General features: G+C 38.8%; 2 protein-coding genes across 2 annotated transcripts in view; one reads left to right on the top strand and one right to left on the bottom strand.

Annotated features, from left to right (window-relative positions):
* iqgap3 (IQ motif containing GTPase activating protein 3) overlaps positions 1 to 3,561 on the bottom strand; it is a 20,542-nt gene extending 16,981 nt beyond the window's left edge. Inside the window, 7 exon segments of the mRNA XM_043257667.1 lie at positions 32 to 210; positions 1,380 to 1,493; positions 1,570 to 1,637; positions 1,710 to 1,786; positions 1,873 to 1,950; positions 2,770 to 2,926; positions 3,488 to 3,561. Of these exon segments, the coding sequence (XP_043113602.1) occupies positions 32 to 210; positions 1,380 to 1,493; positions 1,570 to 1,637; positions 1,710 to 1,786; positions 1,873 to 1,950; positions 2,770 to 2,926; positions 3,488 to 3,552 (738 nt within the window). The 5' untranslated portion in view covers positions 3,553 to 3,561.
* Positions 3,562 to 6,350: 2,789 nt separating this feature from the next.
* Positions 6,351 to 17,295, top strand: LOC122357542 (tetratricopeptide repeat protein 24). Its single transcript, XM_043256942.1, has 12 exons — positions 6,351 to 6,557; positions 7,610 to 7,903; positions 8,833 to 9,034; positions 9,512 to 9,718; positions 10,111 to 10,239; positions 12,027 to 12,148; positions 13,527 to 13,604; positions 15,917 to 15,957; positions 16,039 to 16,106; positions 16,192 to 16,294; positions 16,859 to 17,041; positions 17,199 to 17,295. Exons 1-12 carry the CDS (start codon positions 6,351 to 6,353, stop codon positions 17,293 to 17,295), a joined length of 1,731 nt encoding a protein of 576 aa, XP_043112877.1.
* The last annotated feature ends 171 nt before the right edge of the window (positions 17,296 to 17,466 follow it).

Consider the following 17,466-nt stretch of genomic DNA (forward strand, 5'->3'; position numbering starts at 1 on the left):
TGAGAGAGGTGTGTGTCGGTGTGAGACTCACGTGAGTGTGTGCTCGCGCTGCTTTCTGACAGCGCGCCTGCCGCAGCAGCTCCTGATAGACGGCCGTGAGTGAGTCCTGCAGAGCGCTCAGCATGGCATTAGGGTTCCTCAGGGCCTGACCTGTGACCTCCACACAGCCTCGGTCCACCGCCTCGTTGATGGCGATCACAGCCGCATGCACTGTGTGCACACACACACACACACACACACACACACACACACACACACACACACACACAGACAGACAGACAGACAGACAGACAGACAGACACACACACACAGACACACAGACAGACAGACAGACAGACAGACAGACAGACAGACAGACAGACAGACAGACAGACACACACACAGACAGACACACAGACAGACACACACACACAGACAGACAGATAGACAGACACACACACACACAGACAGACACACACAGACACACAGACACACAGACAGACACACACAGACAGACAGACAGACAGACAGACAGACAGACACAGACAGACACACACACACACACAGACAGACACACACACACACAGACAGACAGACAGACAGACAGACAGACACACACACACAGACAGACACACACACACACACACAGACACAGACACACACACACACACACACACACACACACACACACACAGAGACACACACACACACACACACACACACAGTTGTTCAAGTTGGCAAACAAAGAGGATATTTAAACATCAAAACAAATAGTTCAGATCAAACTATATTTTTAGTTTTAATCTTGTTTTCCAGTACAAACATCTAAAGATTCTTTCACATCTAAAAACACAAGTATGCTAGTTTGTTTCATTTTATTTTATTATTTGTATTTTTTAAGGGGGTTGCGAGTTATTAACTTTATTTATGCATTTTATTATTATTATCATCATCATCATCATCATCATCATCATTTTAATTAGGTTATAATTAAAAATGTAAAAAAAAGTTTGAAAAACAAAAGAAAGAAAAAGAATAGCCACATTCACAAGACTTATCTCACGCCATTTTGCATCTCAAGTAAATCTTTGAAAAAATTAAAACATATTGATCTGGATTAGGGTTATTACAATGAACTAACATTAAGTCCAAATCCACTCGAAATATAATAAATGTTAACTGAAGTGAAGCATTTCAGCAACATTTAATTTAATTTACCCTGATGTACAAAAATGAAAAAAGAAAGAAAACTAATAAAAACTATGTGAACAAAATAAGGATTGGGTTTTTACAATAGATCAAAAATATGTCTGGATGCATACCCATTTATTATAACAGCATTGCAGTTCATGAAGACGTTAGAAGTGTGTTTTGTAACGATTTATTAAATTGTGTTTTACCTGCGGCCTCGTCCACAGAGAGCTCGTTGGCCAGAATTCCTCCGATCTTACTGAACGCCGGCATCTGAATGCCGTATTTATCCAGCTCCAGCTTCACGTTATTGATCTCCTCCTCTGCAGAACACGTCAAACACGTCACAAACCCACAGCCGAGCTTCAGCCCGCCTCAAAAACACCTTTAGAGCCTCACCTGTGAACTTGACCTTCCCGCAGAGGTCGTGGATCTGAGGGGCGAGTCCCAAACGAAACAGGAACAAGCTGGGAAGAGATCGGAAGGCAGTTAGTGACGAGACCACAAACCCCGACGTTCGCCGGCGGTCGTGTGCTGACCTCAGCGCGTGGATGCAGTACACGGCTCTGGGCATGTTCTTCCTGTCGTACACATCCGTCGTCTCCGGGTGGAAGATCTGCAGAACACAGCCGGAACGGTCTTCAGTAACGTTTAATGCACTTTAGAGTAAACGGCTGCGGTGCATCATGGGGTGTGGTTTACCGCGGGCAGGCCGACCTCCGTCATGGAGCTCCTCCAGTGGTTGATGTTGTCTGTGTGACGGAACTGAAGCCCGGTGGCCTGAACAGCAGACAGCAGATCACGTTTAACGGCAGAAACACATCATCATTAACGTCCTCAAGTCGTTCCAAACCCGCGGGGCTTTCACGGAGAAGACTGAACCGCTACTATTAGAAAAAACACCTAAACCTCCTTAAAAACAAGACGATACTCACTCAGATAAATTAAAACCAGATTCAACCTTGTGTTGTGAAAAAAGCACCAAAGTTAGGTTGAATATTTGGCGAAATCCACCTTACAAGTGTACCGTTCAGACACAGACGGCAGAGAGGGAAAAAAATCCTTTTAATGCACTTAAGACTTGATGTGTGTCCACCTTGATTTAAAAGAGGTTATTTGTACTAGGAAAAACAACCAAAAAGAGGATAAATGTGAGATTTTGCAGAGTATGAACAAAAAGACGGATACTGCACAAAATATCTTGTGTTCACACAGCTTTGGAACGACATGAGAGCAACTAGATGAAGAAAGAATCATTGTTTTAAATTAAATACTCCTTTAAACGCTATTTTCTTGTTGCTTTGTTAACTGAAGTTACTTAAAAAGTTATAAATAAATAAATAAATAAATAAATATATAAATATAAATAAATATATACATATATAAATAAATATAAATAAATAAATATATATATATAAATAAATATATATATATATATATATATATATATATATATATATATATATATAAATATATATATATATATATATAAATATATATATATAACATATATAAATAATGGAAAGCAGGATAAAAATCCTGAAGAAGAGCATAATTTTTTGGCAGTGATACGCTTCATCTCCGTCATGAATGGCTGACCTTGTATCGCTCCTGGTCCAGATCGTAAATCTTCTTCAGCGGGACCACACGAGGAGCGAAGCAGTGGCCGAGTTTAGCCAGATAAACACCGTTCCTCAGCGCCTCCTCCAGCTCAACGGGAGCAGGTAACTCCTCCCCCAGACACGCCTCCATCCACCTGAACACAGGTGATCCTCAGCAGCTGACAGGATGACTCTGATCTCTGCTCTTAAACCTGACTCTTTACCTCAGATCCCAGGTTTTCAAATAATTACATCTCAGACAATCAGACACCAGTGGAGATTATTTGCTTAAATCTCAATTTCAATAAATTTGACCCACATTTACACGGTTTCATCCAATGTATGTTTTGGCTTTATTTTTCTGACCAATTAAACTTAAAACAGTCAAACTTATAAATCACACAGTGGTCATCGGAGGCGTTTTTTTATAATTTTTCACAGATTATTGATGACCAAAAAACTTAATAGAACTTACTACACTTTATGGACAAAACACACAGTTAAACCCAATAACGACATAAACAACATGAACCGAAAACACATCAGACGCACACCTCACAGCAGAGAAACTGCTGAAACTACTTTGAGTGTGAGTGAGTGAGTGAGTGAGTGAGTGTGTGTGTGTGTGTGTGTGTGTGTGTGTGTGTGTGTGTGTGTGTGTGTGTGTGTGTGTGTGTGTGTGTGTGTGTGTGTGTGTGTGTGTGTGTGTTGTGCACCTCTTGGCCTCCTCCAGACGGCACAGGTATTGATAAGCCACATTCTGAATCCTCTGTTCATCCATCTCCTCTTCCAGACAGACACAGGTATCTGATAAGCAACATTCTGAATCCTCAAAATCTCTCCATCACACACACACACACACACAGACACACACACACACACACACACACATCACACACTCACACACACTCACACACACACACACACACACACACACACACACACACACACACCTCTACCTAAATGGAGACATTACAGACTTATATTACTTTTATATAAAGAGTCACAGATGCTGAAGAAGCTAATGCACCCTCTCCCTCAAAGAAAACCGCAGAAAATTAAAGACAAATCTTTGTTTACTTTATTTTTACAGCGGACGTCCCCAAAAGGGGGATTTTTTAAATATTTTGTCAGGTTTACTCACTTTTGGGTAGAAATTTCCCCACAAAATATGATTAGGTACACGAAGACACACACACACACACCTCGGCTTAGTTATCACTGTGACTTTTTTTTCAAAATGTTCAAACATTTTCATTCTGTGTGAATTATTAGCTTCTTTGCCCGTGACACGAGTCCCCACGAGTCTGTGTGTATTCAGGTTCAAGTCTCTCTCTCTCTCTCTCTCTCTCTCTCTCACACACACACACACACACTTTTATTTCAGTACTTACAGCCGGATCGAACTTGAACACCGTCCCCCATCTCTGTGTTGTTAATATCTAATATTCCTATAGAATCAGATCGATACAAACGCACGCGCTGATCTCTGACAGACGACGCGATTTACTTCTTATCAGACCGTTTCTGTCCGAAGCCGCGAATTAGTGCTGCGCTCTCTCTGTAGTGTTCAATAAATATCTAATACATCTATATCTATAACTAGGTTTAAACTCTCATTTGGCTGCGACGACAATTTAGCGATAAATGACGCCTGAAAACGCGAGCGTTCTCGTCTGTCAGTTGTTTACAGTTTGAATATCCCGCCCGCTTCTCATTGGCTGCGACGCGGCTCCTCCCACCCGACGACGGCAGAAAGAGGCGCAGCGCATTGTGGGTGCTGTAGTTTAAACGTAACAAACAAACCAGAGAGTAAAAGAACAGTAATCTTGTTTAATTGTATGAACCAGACTATGAGAAGGTTTAATGATTATTGCTTATGTTTTTAGATGACCTAAAATGTTTTAAAGATTCTTTTGGAAAGTAAACCCTATTTTTAACTATAAATAAATAAATAAATATATATATATATATATATATATATATATATATATATATATATATATATATATATATATATATATATATATATATATATATATATATATATGTATAATAAATAATAATAACATGTAGATGCTCAAGGATGAAACCGGTTACCCTCTTGGAAACGTCACCGATTGCGTTTCCATGGAGACGGGTGTAAGCATCGTGAACAGCACCTGCTCAGGTGTGCGGAGAGAGAGACACCTGTTTACTCGCATCTTCATACTTCGATCAGCTCAGAATTTACGACATGATTCTAAAGGACGAATATATGAGCGTCAAACACGCGCGACATCCGGGGATCCCAGTGAAAAGTTCGTGTAAGTGACCGTGAACCTCCTTCAGAGACAAACTCCGGGTTATAAGCGTGTTATACGCCTGTTACAGTTGTATGCGGTGTATCATATGGTTTACTTTGTGCTGTAGATTCTTTATATTGTGTGTGTGATGAGACTTTAGTTTAGTCGTGTGTTTTAGTGACACTCTAGAAGACTGATGAATGATTCATTAGTGAAGTGTGAATCCTCTCTGCCATTAACACACACGGGTTAAAACTACTGTCCTAGCTGTGTTTCGGTTTCACCATTTATTTTCTTTACTCGAATTCTTTAAAGTCATTCCTGGGTCTGACTGTTTACTTTACGAAGGTTTTATGAGGAAATTCGCGTGGAATATTTTATTATAAAGCGAGGGGCGGGGCTAAGGGTGGGTCTGATTGACAGCTTTCCTGCCCAGTCAGATATATGGAAATACATTTTTTTTTAAATAATACAATTTTAGAGTTTAAATTCTGAATTAATTACTTTAAATGTAACGTGTCTTGACACGTGTCTGTGTATAACAGCATCAACAATAATAATAAAATTTATATGCTAATTACTATCTTCGGTTACGTCACGTCACGTCAAAACCAATAAGTGGTACGTTTAAATTTTCGCGCCCAAAGCTGTCAAAACTAGCTGCTGCTTTGAACGTTTACCATAAAACTGACTAGAAAATATGAATTATGACGAAACATCTTTAGTTCAACACACAGACAACTTGTTTCACACAGACATCAGTCCTTTAAGGTAAGGTTATAAACTTGATTTGTGTTGCCTATAGAACTTTACGTCTCCCCTTTATTTTTCCCCTCAGGATTGGGCTATACGCTTATTGTAAGAAAAAAATGTCTTTTTCATCTCAGAACTTTACTTTATTACTCGGTAAGTTGTCCAACGTTACTAACACAACGGTGTAACACATCTAAAGTCAACATGAAAAAGAAAAGAAAAATGTGTAACGTACAGTAGTACAGATTTAGTTTTATTTTACAGAAACACTTCATGACCCATGTAACATCCTGTGTGTGTGTGTGTGTTCAGGTATATATGGTTTATGCTGACACAAACATGGTTTATGAGCAGTCTTGGGCTTCAACTTAATGAAAAAATGGAATATATAATTTCATTACTACCTACTCCTTTTTAAAAGTAATATTATTACTCATTTTCTGGCAACATTATAATGGCATAACATAAAAATCAACTTTGTGTGTGTGTGTGTTCAGGTTGAGCATCATGTCACCTCTCAGCTGTGATCTACTCTGAGTTCATGGCCTCTGATGGGTCTCCTCGAGAGAAGCAGAAGAAGAAGAAGAAGAAAGCGGACCGGAGCGGGACGGACAGAGCCGATGCGGAGGAGACGGACGCTCAGCTGGAGATTCAGAGACTGACCGCAGCTGGACATGCAGCCCTGCAGAGCGGAGACAATAACGCAGCGCTGCAGAGCTTCAGGAGCGCATTAAAGGCTGCCTCGAAGGTACCCGAGAATGTGAAGAAAACATGGAATCAGAACTGAGTTTATGCAATCTTTTACAAATTTAGTAGAAGCAAACAGACCAACAAGAGAGCAAGCACTGTGATTTTTTTCTTTTTTTATGCAAGTAAATTTGACCAAAAACAAATAGAATATTTTGTGTGTGTGTGTGTGTGTGAAAAACAAAGTGCGGCATTTCTAAATTAAAATGATTTGATGAGAATGACCAGACTGACATGAAGCAGGAAAGCACACAACTTTTCACCACTAATGCATCGATGAAACATGTCGAGAAAACATTTATTTAAAGTCTTCGTTAGCCCCATATTATTTCTTATAACATGCATTATACTACATATGTTAAAAAAAGGAGAATAATAACAATTAGACTTAAATATAACAAGATTAAGAAAAAAAAACAGTTTGATTAAAATAAATATTTAAAAATTCGATTATGGATTGCCTTTTCCACACTTTTCACAATTCTGGATTTTTATTAAAAATAAAACAGAATTGGAAGACATAGAAAGAAAATAATCAGAATCGCCCAATTTAAACTAAAAAAAAGGTCAGAATTAGAATAAAGTCAGTGAACAGGTAGAATAATGCAGTAGATAAGACAGAAACTAAATATTTTAATAAATAATTTATAGTATATTTATAAAATAAATTTTTCACACACTAAAAAATTGGTTTCATTTAGTGCACAAATATTTACTAAATTTCACAAAAACACAAGGAGATGGTAATTGAATCCTGACATTTTGTAGTCATTTTTTTACTCCACTTTTTATTTTATTTAGAATTTTTTTAATAAATAATATATAGATATCGGTTGTATGGGGTCCCTTGCACAAAAAAATGATGGCTGCCATCAGATGACAAGTTGAATATTACTAATTATATTTTAGTACCCACCCCCATTATCAGTTGTGCAATGAATAAATCATGTAAATAAGTATTTGCACGGACGTCGGTTACAGCAAACAACTGCGTTTGCCGCATCTGTCATATCAGTCACAGACTACAGCCTCATGATTTGCTCTCTTCTTCAGCTCAGAGAGAAGAAACTGCAGCGGACGTGTGCGTTCAATCTGGGCGCGGCGTACGTGGAGGCGGGCGAGCCTCAGAAGGGCCTGGATGTCCTGTCGAGCACACAGCCGGGCGAGAGAGGCGAGCGCATCGCAGACCTGCAGTTTAACCTGGCCACGGCCCACGAGGCTCTGGGGGACCGAGCGCAGGCGGTCAGACACTATCTGCAGGCCGCTCAGCTGTACAGATCACAGGGAGACGCCGGAGCCGAGGGGGACGCCTGTGTGAGGCTCGCACACTGCCACCTGCTGGGGAAGGTGAGTTCTCCGTCACATGGACCCTAACGGGATTCAATACAGACAAACCAAGCAGAAGAACAAGATCATGTGTTTGATTCCCAGTGAAATTAACATTAACATATGAACAGATACAAATATACAGTATGCAATCAATGCGTGTAAATCCTTTTTGGATGAAAGAATAGGTTAACTTTTTTTCAGAACTGAAACTGATATTTTTACATTTTACTTCAGTGAACACTGATCTTATTCAAAGTCATGAAATGTTTTTGTTATGGTTATTAGTTTTAGTTAACTATAAATGTAACAAATGTAAACACCCTCAAAGCTAATAAACTGACAAAATATATAAATATATCTATCTATCTATATATTTATTTATTTGTTGGTTGTTTTCAAAGATGTCAATAAACAACAATCAGAATTAAAGATTATTTCTTTTCAGAAAAATGTAGTGTGCCTTTATCCATGAGGTGTGCAGGTGACACACAAACATCATAACCGTCATAGAAATGTTGTTTGTTGTACCAGGACACATCAGAGTGTCATAATTTTGCATAATCATGCATGTTTATGATCATAAATGATCACCAAATATCAAGAAAAAAAAAGCAAACCAGAATTTCCAGCACCTCCAAACTTGACAACAAAATATAAGATTTGTTCTAAACCTTTAAAACATTGAATTACGAGCAATAAAACAACCCTTATAATTAAAACTGCATACAAACTCAATGCCAATTTTGATTAGTAGAAGAAAAAAAAATTGTATATGTTGGTTTTTGTAAACACTCTTTTGCTTCTTAATTTGAGTTTAAAATGTAAAAACCTTTGAAAACTGAACTGCATCATAATGAAATGGCAAATGGTCTGAGCTGGTTGTGCTTGTATTCCTGTGTTTATTTAATCCTAACGCCTGTATTTGAGCTCGGTGTTTTCTGTTGCAGGAGTGGGACGAGGCGGCAGCGGGTTTCCAGCGAGCCGCTGAGAGTTATAAGGTAGCGGGAAACGCATCCGCAGCTGCTCTGGCACTGAAGGATGCTGGGAAACACATGCTGCAGAGCGGCCGCAGCTCCGGCGATCACATCATCAGCGTGCTGACCGACAGCCTGGAGATGAGCAGCGGTATGAGCGACCAGCACGCGCTAGGTAACACTCTTTAGTGATGTCTATTAAGTTCGGCATACTCACTGAAAATACCGGGCGATGAACATACGCAGATTCTTTTTCTCAACAACCTGCTGACAGCGACAGAAATGTTAGATCATGAATATTAGATGCCAGATCCTGTCAGTTTTGTACTGTACCCAAAGCCAGGAAAGAGCAGAAGCAAGAGATGAAGTAACAACAAAAAAAATCTGCAGAGTTTATTAAATATGATACTGAATAATCTTTTTAATGCCCAGCACAAATACAAGTGTTTTTATATTATTAAGATGTATGCAATCGATGCAGTTTAAATTCTTTCAGATAAAACCGTCTGCCCAAAGCATAAATATAAATACTTTTAAATGGTAATAAACATATATTAAAAATGTTTTGGTTCAGTGCGTCTGCCTTTAACATGTGAAATAGTTTTATGTATTTATGTTGTGAAAAGGCCATGTCCGTCCTGACCTGTTTCAGGGAAGCTGCTGAGCGACGTGGCTCTGAGTTTCTCTCAGATGAGGCTGTTCTCCGAGGCGTCCGAGTGTTACGAGCAGGCTCTTCCTCTGGTCTCCTCCAAACCACACAGACTGGCTGTGGTTCTGCAGAATCTGGGAGCCGTCTATAACAGTTTGGGTCAGTACCAGCAGTCTCTGAGGTTCCACAGAGAGGCAGCGGCGCTCCACGGTGAGACACAAGAAGTTTAGTCAGTCATGTGCACCGATGCAGCAATGCATTTTCCTTTCAGAATTAATACACATACATTTGGTTGAGCTCGTATTAAAGGGGTCATATGATGCTATCATATGAATCTTTGCAACTTTAGGGATCTTATCTATGCACTAACAGCTTGTGATACTCCAAAGAGAAAGGAAAACTTGAAATGGCATCATGTGACTTTTAAAGTAAGGAATTACAGTAAAATAAGTCAATGATGTCTTCTAAAATCAAATATCTTATAAATTCCTCAGGGGTTGTGTGATAACGTCTGTTGATCTGCTATGTTTGGTGCATGTGCAGCGTGTCGTCATGTTTACTGTAAACTCCTGTGAGTGAGTGATGTGTGCTGTGTCCGGCAGGATCTCTGGGCAGTCGTGGAGCTCAGGGTCGCTGCTTCAGCAATCTGGGTTTCGCTCTGGTGGAGCTGGGAGAGCTGGAGGAGGCATGGGAGAGTTACCTACACGCACAGCAGGCCTTCAGAGACACCGGTACTGAACACACACACACCCATTCTCACACACACACACACACACACACTCAACCAAACCCACCGGTACTGAACACACACCCATTACTGAACACACACACACACACACTCACACACACACACACACACACACCCAACTCACACACACTGAACCAAACACCGACAATCACCGACAATCACACACACACACATCTCCCCAAACAGACATGGCTTTTGTTTGCTATCGAGGTCATTTCTGAAACGACGGGGGGCACAAATGAAATTAACCTTTAAATCATCAGCAGTAACAGTCAGTGACGTCAGATCATTCAAGATGGTGTCCGGCAGGCACTTGACCGATGGGGAAACGGAGGAGGTTTTGTGTTTGTGAGAAAAAGAAGATGGAATGTCTGTCCACTACATGCCACGAAAAAAGAGAGTACACTGCTCTTGGACATGGAAATGCACTTCAGTTATTTCTGCATGTCTGCCTATTGTTTTGACGACTTGACCCAACGCATCAAGCCTTTTCTCCAACACAAAGGGACACACGAGCCCTCTAAGTGTGCCAGGGTTCGTACAAGGTGCTTAAAGTGCTTGACGTACGTGCATTTGACTTTTTAGCATTTAAGTCCTGAAACACAGCCATATTTTTGAAAAGGTAGTTGAAAAGTACTGGAAAAATCAGTGATGCTTTAGGTGTTTTTAATTAGAGATAAATCTAATTTTAAGTTTAGTTTGAGATAATTTATAACTGAAAGGGTGTCTTTTTATTATTGCTTGAACAAGTTGCTGCACAAGACTGCAAACTGAAATGTGCGCAAAATGGGAATGTGGAAACAAACCCCAAATCAAAGAAATAACATCAAAGAAATCTACTCATATAAGTAAACTAATGCTTTGCCGTTTTCTTTTACGAATAAAGGCAACATTTTAATGTTCTTACTGCTTCTTACTGACACCCATAAAGAGAGCAGCTCAGAGAACGGAGCGTAGCTGTAAACATAGTGTAGCTGTCTTCGGTTTATAGAAAAGGTCTAAAAACTGCTAGATCTGATTTTAGTCTCTGGAAGAAGAAAACAACCCAGGCCCGGGCATTTATTTAATACAGTGTATTTTATATTAGAATATTACTAGCTTGTCAATGTTATTAGTATATGTCCCCAAAAACCTCAAACTGGCTGTCATTTAAAAATCACAACTTAATCATAGAGAAGTAGGTAGTGGGACTGCAGTCATTACAAATGACCTGATCTTATCATCCAATCATAATTATTGCACTGTTATTCTATATTAGCGCTAGTTAGCATTGTGTTTGACTCTATTGACCACTACAGTCTTTTGAGTAGAATTCAAAACTACGCTGGCATTAGCGAAATTGCATTGGCATGGTTCAAATCTTATCTGACCGCCATCAGTTTGTATCAGTGAATGTTGAGGTGTCGTATCGATCACAAGGCTTAGTACTAGCACCGCTGCCTTTCACACTTTACATGTCACCCTTGGGAGATATTTGCAAACCTAACGAAGCATAGCTGATAAGTAATTTCCTACTGCTAAACTATTTTTCTGTTGACACCGTAAAGCTGCTTTTACTCAACCTTTATTGTATGAAGTGATATGTAAATAAAGGTGACTTATCTTGACCTGAAAGGGACTTTGGGAGCACACAGGACTTTTGGGAGTTTACAGCAGCGCTGTCACCCAACGACTCTATCCAGTCCCCAAACGAGTCGAGAGTGAGGAAATGATCACTGCATACACAACGTACACAAACGTACACCGCTGCCCGTCTCTCTCTTCCCGCAGACGACCCGTCCGGTCAGTGGCAGGCCTGTGAGGGTCTCGGTGGGATCAAACTTCAGATGAGGGACCCAGAGAAAGCCGCCATGTACTATCAAGACGCCCTGCGCCTGCTGTGCAAATGCCAGGTGAGACCTGAACGCAGAACCATTACTACATGTATCAGAATACAGGTCATGTTTTCATTTAGCAATAAAACAACATAAAAAGGACCATGATGACTATGTTTCATATTACTATGACCACTCCCCTTATTTAGGAAAGAGGCTCATTCTCCAACTCCCCCAGAGTTAATTATTTCAGTTTTATCATCTTGGATCTCCGGGTCTAGCGATAGCACTTTTGGCGTAGCGTAGCATCAATGAATCCAATTAGACCTTTTCTTTTTCCGCTGGTCTTAGTACATGACATAACTACAAAAGAGTCAAGTTTTAAATAGCAAAAATATCAAAACTCTTTGGTCATTTTGTATGTAATTGGATTCAATGATCTGTGCTAAGCTATTGAGCCTACTTCCAAAAAAAGGGGAGTGTTCCTTTAATGTTTTGTAAATATTTTGTTAAACTAAACTTGGGTGTATTGATCATTTGGGGAACAAACTAGATTTAGAATACTGTATTTCCAAAATAAGTACGTTTAAATAAAAATGAACAAATTCTCTTCAAAAACAGACTATTTAGCTAGTCTGAAAGGTTTTTGTAAGATAATATGCTAATTGGAAATCTCAAAATGGGGGGTTAACCAGCGTGATTGAGGACATAATTATATAATTGAATTTTTCTAATTATTATTTTTTTGTTTTTAGAAGATGAATAATGTTTAATTTTCATATTTTTTCAGGAGTTTTTGATTTGTCCACACCGTTACATGCTGCTTTAATATTTTAGATAAATGAATCATATCTATATGATCCTGTGTTTAATAGAAATCAACAAAAAACTGCATCCAAGTATCACAGTTTTAATTAAATACAAAAACATTTAGTCAAATACTAACATATTTGTGAATTGTACAAATTTCTTGAAAAACACATGGTTTGCATAAAATGTCCAAGACAAGGTGGGCATATCTTACGAACAATAGCCCATAATCATCAAAAGAGTTTAGCTAATATGTTTTTATAATGTTTGAGTGTCTAGTATTTATGATATGACAAAGCAGTCCTTGACCCATTTGTGTGTGTGTGTATATAATCATTAATGTTTGTTTTATACTTATTTTTTTATTATTTATTTTTATTCCTGTACTTATTTGAATACTGTTAAATTTAAAAGATTTTTTGTAGAGTGGGGGAACTTACGGTAAATACATATTGATAGCATTTATAATAATTGTTAATGGTTTTATGTACAGGCATTTTACTGTATTTCTGAAAGTCACGACTTACACACAGGTACAGTTAATCTGTTTTTATTTTTTAGATTTTATTTATTTTTAAAGGAGGGTACCGATGCTGGAGACACAGTGGTCAGTGTTTGAGTGTAATGATCAGTGTTTGCTCCGCAGGACGTGTCTGGTTCAGTGCAGGAGCGTCTGGTCAGTGAACTGAGTGAAGCGTTACAGCAGAAGCTGCTCCTACAGCAGGTCGTCTGTGTGAACATTAAACATGCACTTGTTCTCTGTTAGGGATAGAGTTATTAAATCATGATGTAGCGTGATAGAATATATATGTGCTATATACGAGCAGCTCACGATCCAGTGTTTTTAGTAAATGATCCGCATGAACTCTTTCTGCATCTGCTGAGATTGAGTTGATTTAATGTACATCATATACGCTTATTAACTAAAATTATTTAGGGCTCCTTGCTGATTTCTGTCAGAAATGTAAAGCCTGATTATAGTGTTTTAGTAATTTTTTATTTTATATTATAGTAATTTTAAGATGATTTTATTATTATATTTTTTTATATTACAAACCGGATTCCAAAAAAGTTGGGACACTATACAAATTGTGAATAAAAACTGAATGCAATGATGTGTAGGTGCCAACTTCTAATATTTTATTCAGAATAGAACATAACTCACGGAACAAAAGTTTAAACTGAGAAAATGTACCATTTTAAGGGAAAAATATGTTGATTCAGAATTTCATGGTGTCAACAAATCCCAAAAAAGTTGGGACAAGGACATTTTCACCACTGTGTGGCATCTCCCCTTCTTTTTACAACACTCAACAGACGTCTGGGGACAGAGGAGACCAGTTTCTCAAGTTTAGAAATAGGAATGCTCTCCCATTCTTGTCTAATGCAGGCCTCTAACTGTTCAATCGTCTTGGGCCTTCTTTGTCGCACCTTCCTCTTTATGATGCGCCAAATGTTCTCTATAGGTGAAAGATCTGGACTGCAGACTGGCCATTTCAGTACCCGGATCCTTCTCCTACGCAGCCATGATGCTGTGATTGATGCAGAATGTGGTCTGGCATTATCTTGTTGAAAAATGCAGGGTCTTCCCTGAAAAAGATGACGTCTGGATGGGAGCATATGTTGTTCTAGAACCTGAATATATTTTTCTGCATTGATGGTGCCTTTCCAGACATGCAAGCTGCCCATGCCACACGCACTCATGCAACCCCATACCATCAGAGATGCAGGCTTCTGAACCGAGCGTTGATAACAACTTGGGTTGTCCTTGTCCTCTTTGGTCCGGATGACATGGCGTCCCAGATTTCCAAAAAGAACTTCGAATCGTGACTCGTCTGACCACAGAACAGTCTTCCATTTCGCCACACTCCATTTTAAATGATCCCTGGCCCAGTGGATCTTGCTTAGAAATGGCTTCTTCTTTGCACTGTAGAGTTTCAGCTGGCAACGCGCGGATGGCACGGTGGATTGTGTTCACTGACAATGGTTTCTGGAAGTATTCCTGAGCCCATTCTGTGATTTCCTTTACAGTAGCATTCCTGTTTGTGGTGCAGTGTCGTTTAAGTGCAGATCACGGGCATCCAGTATGGTTTTCATCCCTTGACCCTTTCTCACAGAGATTGTTCCAGATTCTCTGAATCTTTGGATGATGTTATGCACAGTTGATGATGATAGATGCAAAGTCTTTGCAATTTTTCGCTGGGTAACACCTTTCTGATATTGCTCCACTATCTTTCTGCGCAACATTGTGGGAATTGGTGATCCTCTACCCATCTTGGCTTCTGAGAGACACTGCCACTCTGAGAAGCTCTTTTTATACCCAATCATGTTGCCAATTGACCTAATTAGTGTTAATTGGTCTTCCAGCTCCTCGTTATGCTTAAATTTACTTTTTCCAGCCTCTTATTGCTACTTGTCCCAACTTTTTTCGGATTTGTTGACACCATGAAATTCTGAATCAATATATTTTTCCTTTAAAATGGTACATTTTCTCAATTTAAACTTTTGTTCCGTGAGTTATGTTCTATTCTGAATAAAATATTAGAAGTTGGCACCTACACATCATTGCATTCAGTTTTTATTCACGATTTGTATAGTGTCCCAACTTTTTGGAATCCGGTTTGTAATATATAATAATAATTTTATTATTATAGTATTTTAACATTATTAAAATTACATTCTTATATATATATATATATATATATATATATATATATATATATATATAATCTATTACTTTTTTTTTACTTAAAGTGAAAGTTTTAAAGTAATATTTCTATTTAGCAATAATAGTAATCATGAAAAACAATAATACTTATTATTATCGTTACGTTGATATATAATTACAACATTTTTCTCCAAATTTTGCAAGCAGTCTGGAGGTTTTTTTAAATAGCATTTTTAATCACAATTGCAATTTTTATCAGAAACTATATATAATAACAAACAAGCAATGCAAAGTATTTTTTATATTAATGACTGTACTGCGAGGTTCATCACGGTCTGATCACTGGTGATGATCTCTGTTCTTCACAGCGTACCGTCCCAGAGAGACGTCATAACCGGCGCCAGCCACGGTAACCCCGCAGTTACTCACCTCTTCACCAGAGTGAGGCTATAGGGTGTTGTGAGAGATATTCACTTTCGTGTGTCCGCAGGACGATGGCTGTGAGGTCTGACGCCCAGCCGTGGAGAAGAGAGATGCAGAACGGAGAGAACACACCCCGTAAGAACTAAACACACACGGGTTCACAGCTGAGAAACACAGCACTGTACAATACTGAAGAACCGTGTCGTTCTGTTATTCTCAGCAGACGGGAAACAGCAGAGCCAAACCATCACGTCCTCAGAGACACTCCTGCAGCAGGAACAAGAACAAGCTGATCATCACAACACACTGCCAGAGGCCAACAGGTCACACACACACACACACACACACAGGATATATCACAGACGCCTAATGGTTAAAAAGATCTGAAAGTAAACAGCTTTCAAAACCTTCCCTTTTCATTTGTATTAAAATAAAGAAATTCACATTTTCTCATAATTTTAACCAGAAACTAAGGCTTAAATATTAGTATTGTAAAATAAATATTTTTTTATTTTACAATGAAATATTTAATACTAATATTAAATTATTGTTGTTGTTGTATAGCCATAATGATACAGTATATAATCACAAGTTTTTTCTTGAATTATGTAGACGTACAAAAAATTTTTTGTTTTACATTAAAATGTTATAGTAATATTGTACATTTTGCATAATTTAATGTAATAGTGATTATAATACTTTTTTTCTTATGAATATAATTGTATAGCCAGAGCAATACATAATCAAATTGTGGCCTAAAAAGTTTTTAATTCAAACTTTTTAAAGGAGATTTCTGAGAATAGGATTTCATGTCATGTATTGCAGCTTTTACATGATAAAACTTAAACATGCCTCTGAGTCTTCACACTGTTGAATGTGACCATCAGGAATCTGAATAACACATACGATAAAGCAGAGATGAATCAGATCCTTCCATCAGAGCCGCCGGGATCGCCAGCACACGGTCAGTCTGAACAGATCAGAGTCTCCAGAGAACACTTCAGACTAAAGAAATCTGACTTTACCTTCACAGCTGAACCCGTGAAGCCGGGGCCGGCGCAGATGAACGGGTATGAATCTGTCCCGTGGATTTCATGTAAATCACTGCATCAGTCTAGCACCATCATGCTTGTTATGAAAAATGATGAATTATTTGATGATGTAAATGTTTCAGCACTGCTTTATATATTCCCCAACTGTAAAATGACTAAATGTAAATGTCAGCAGACACTCATTGGTCGGGAGCCCGGTGACTCCGCCTCCCAGTGCTGAGGCCACGCCCCTGACGAGACGACTGAAGTCCAGATTCTGCACGGTCATGTGACAGTATCTCCATAGACGTGAGGTTCTGTCGTTTTTTAGGAATTGTAATTGCCATGGCGACGCTTCCAGACCACAAACACCAGGATTCAGGATGAAAGATGAACACAGAACAAACTCTTCAGAAGAGCTGCGGCTGCATTACTGGACATCACGTGTCTGAACATCTTTTCTA

The sequence above is a fragment of the Puntigrus tetrazona genome, chromosome 14 (assembly GCF_018831695.1).
Source record: "Puntigrus tetrazona isolate hp1 chromosome 14, ASM1883169v1, whole genome shotgun sequence".
NCBI lineage: Eukaryota > Metazoa > Chordata > Actinopteri > Cypriniformes > Cyprinidae > Puntigrus > Puntigrus tetrazona.

Coding starts and splice junctions, on each gene's coding strand:
- LOC122357542 (XM_043256942.1), top strand. CDS start 6,351: ATGGCCTCTGATGGGTCTCCTCGAGAGAAGCAGAAGAAGAAGAAGAAG. Junction 13,605..15,916: donor AGAAGCTGCTCCTACAGCAG/GTCGTCTGTGTG, acceptor TGTTCTTCACAG/CGTACCGTCCCAGAGAGACG. Junction 17,042..17,198: donor GGGCCGGCGCAGATGAACGG/GTATGAATCTGT, acceptor AAATGTCAGCAG/ACACTCATTGGTCGGGAGCC.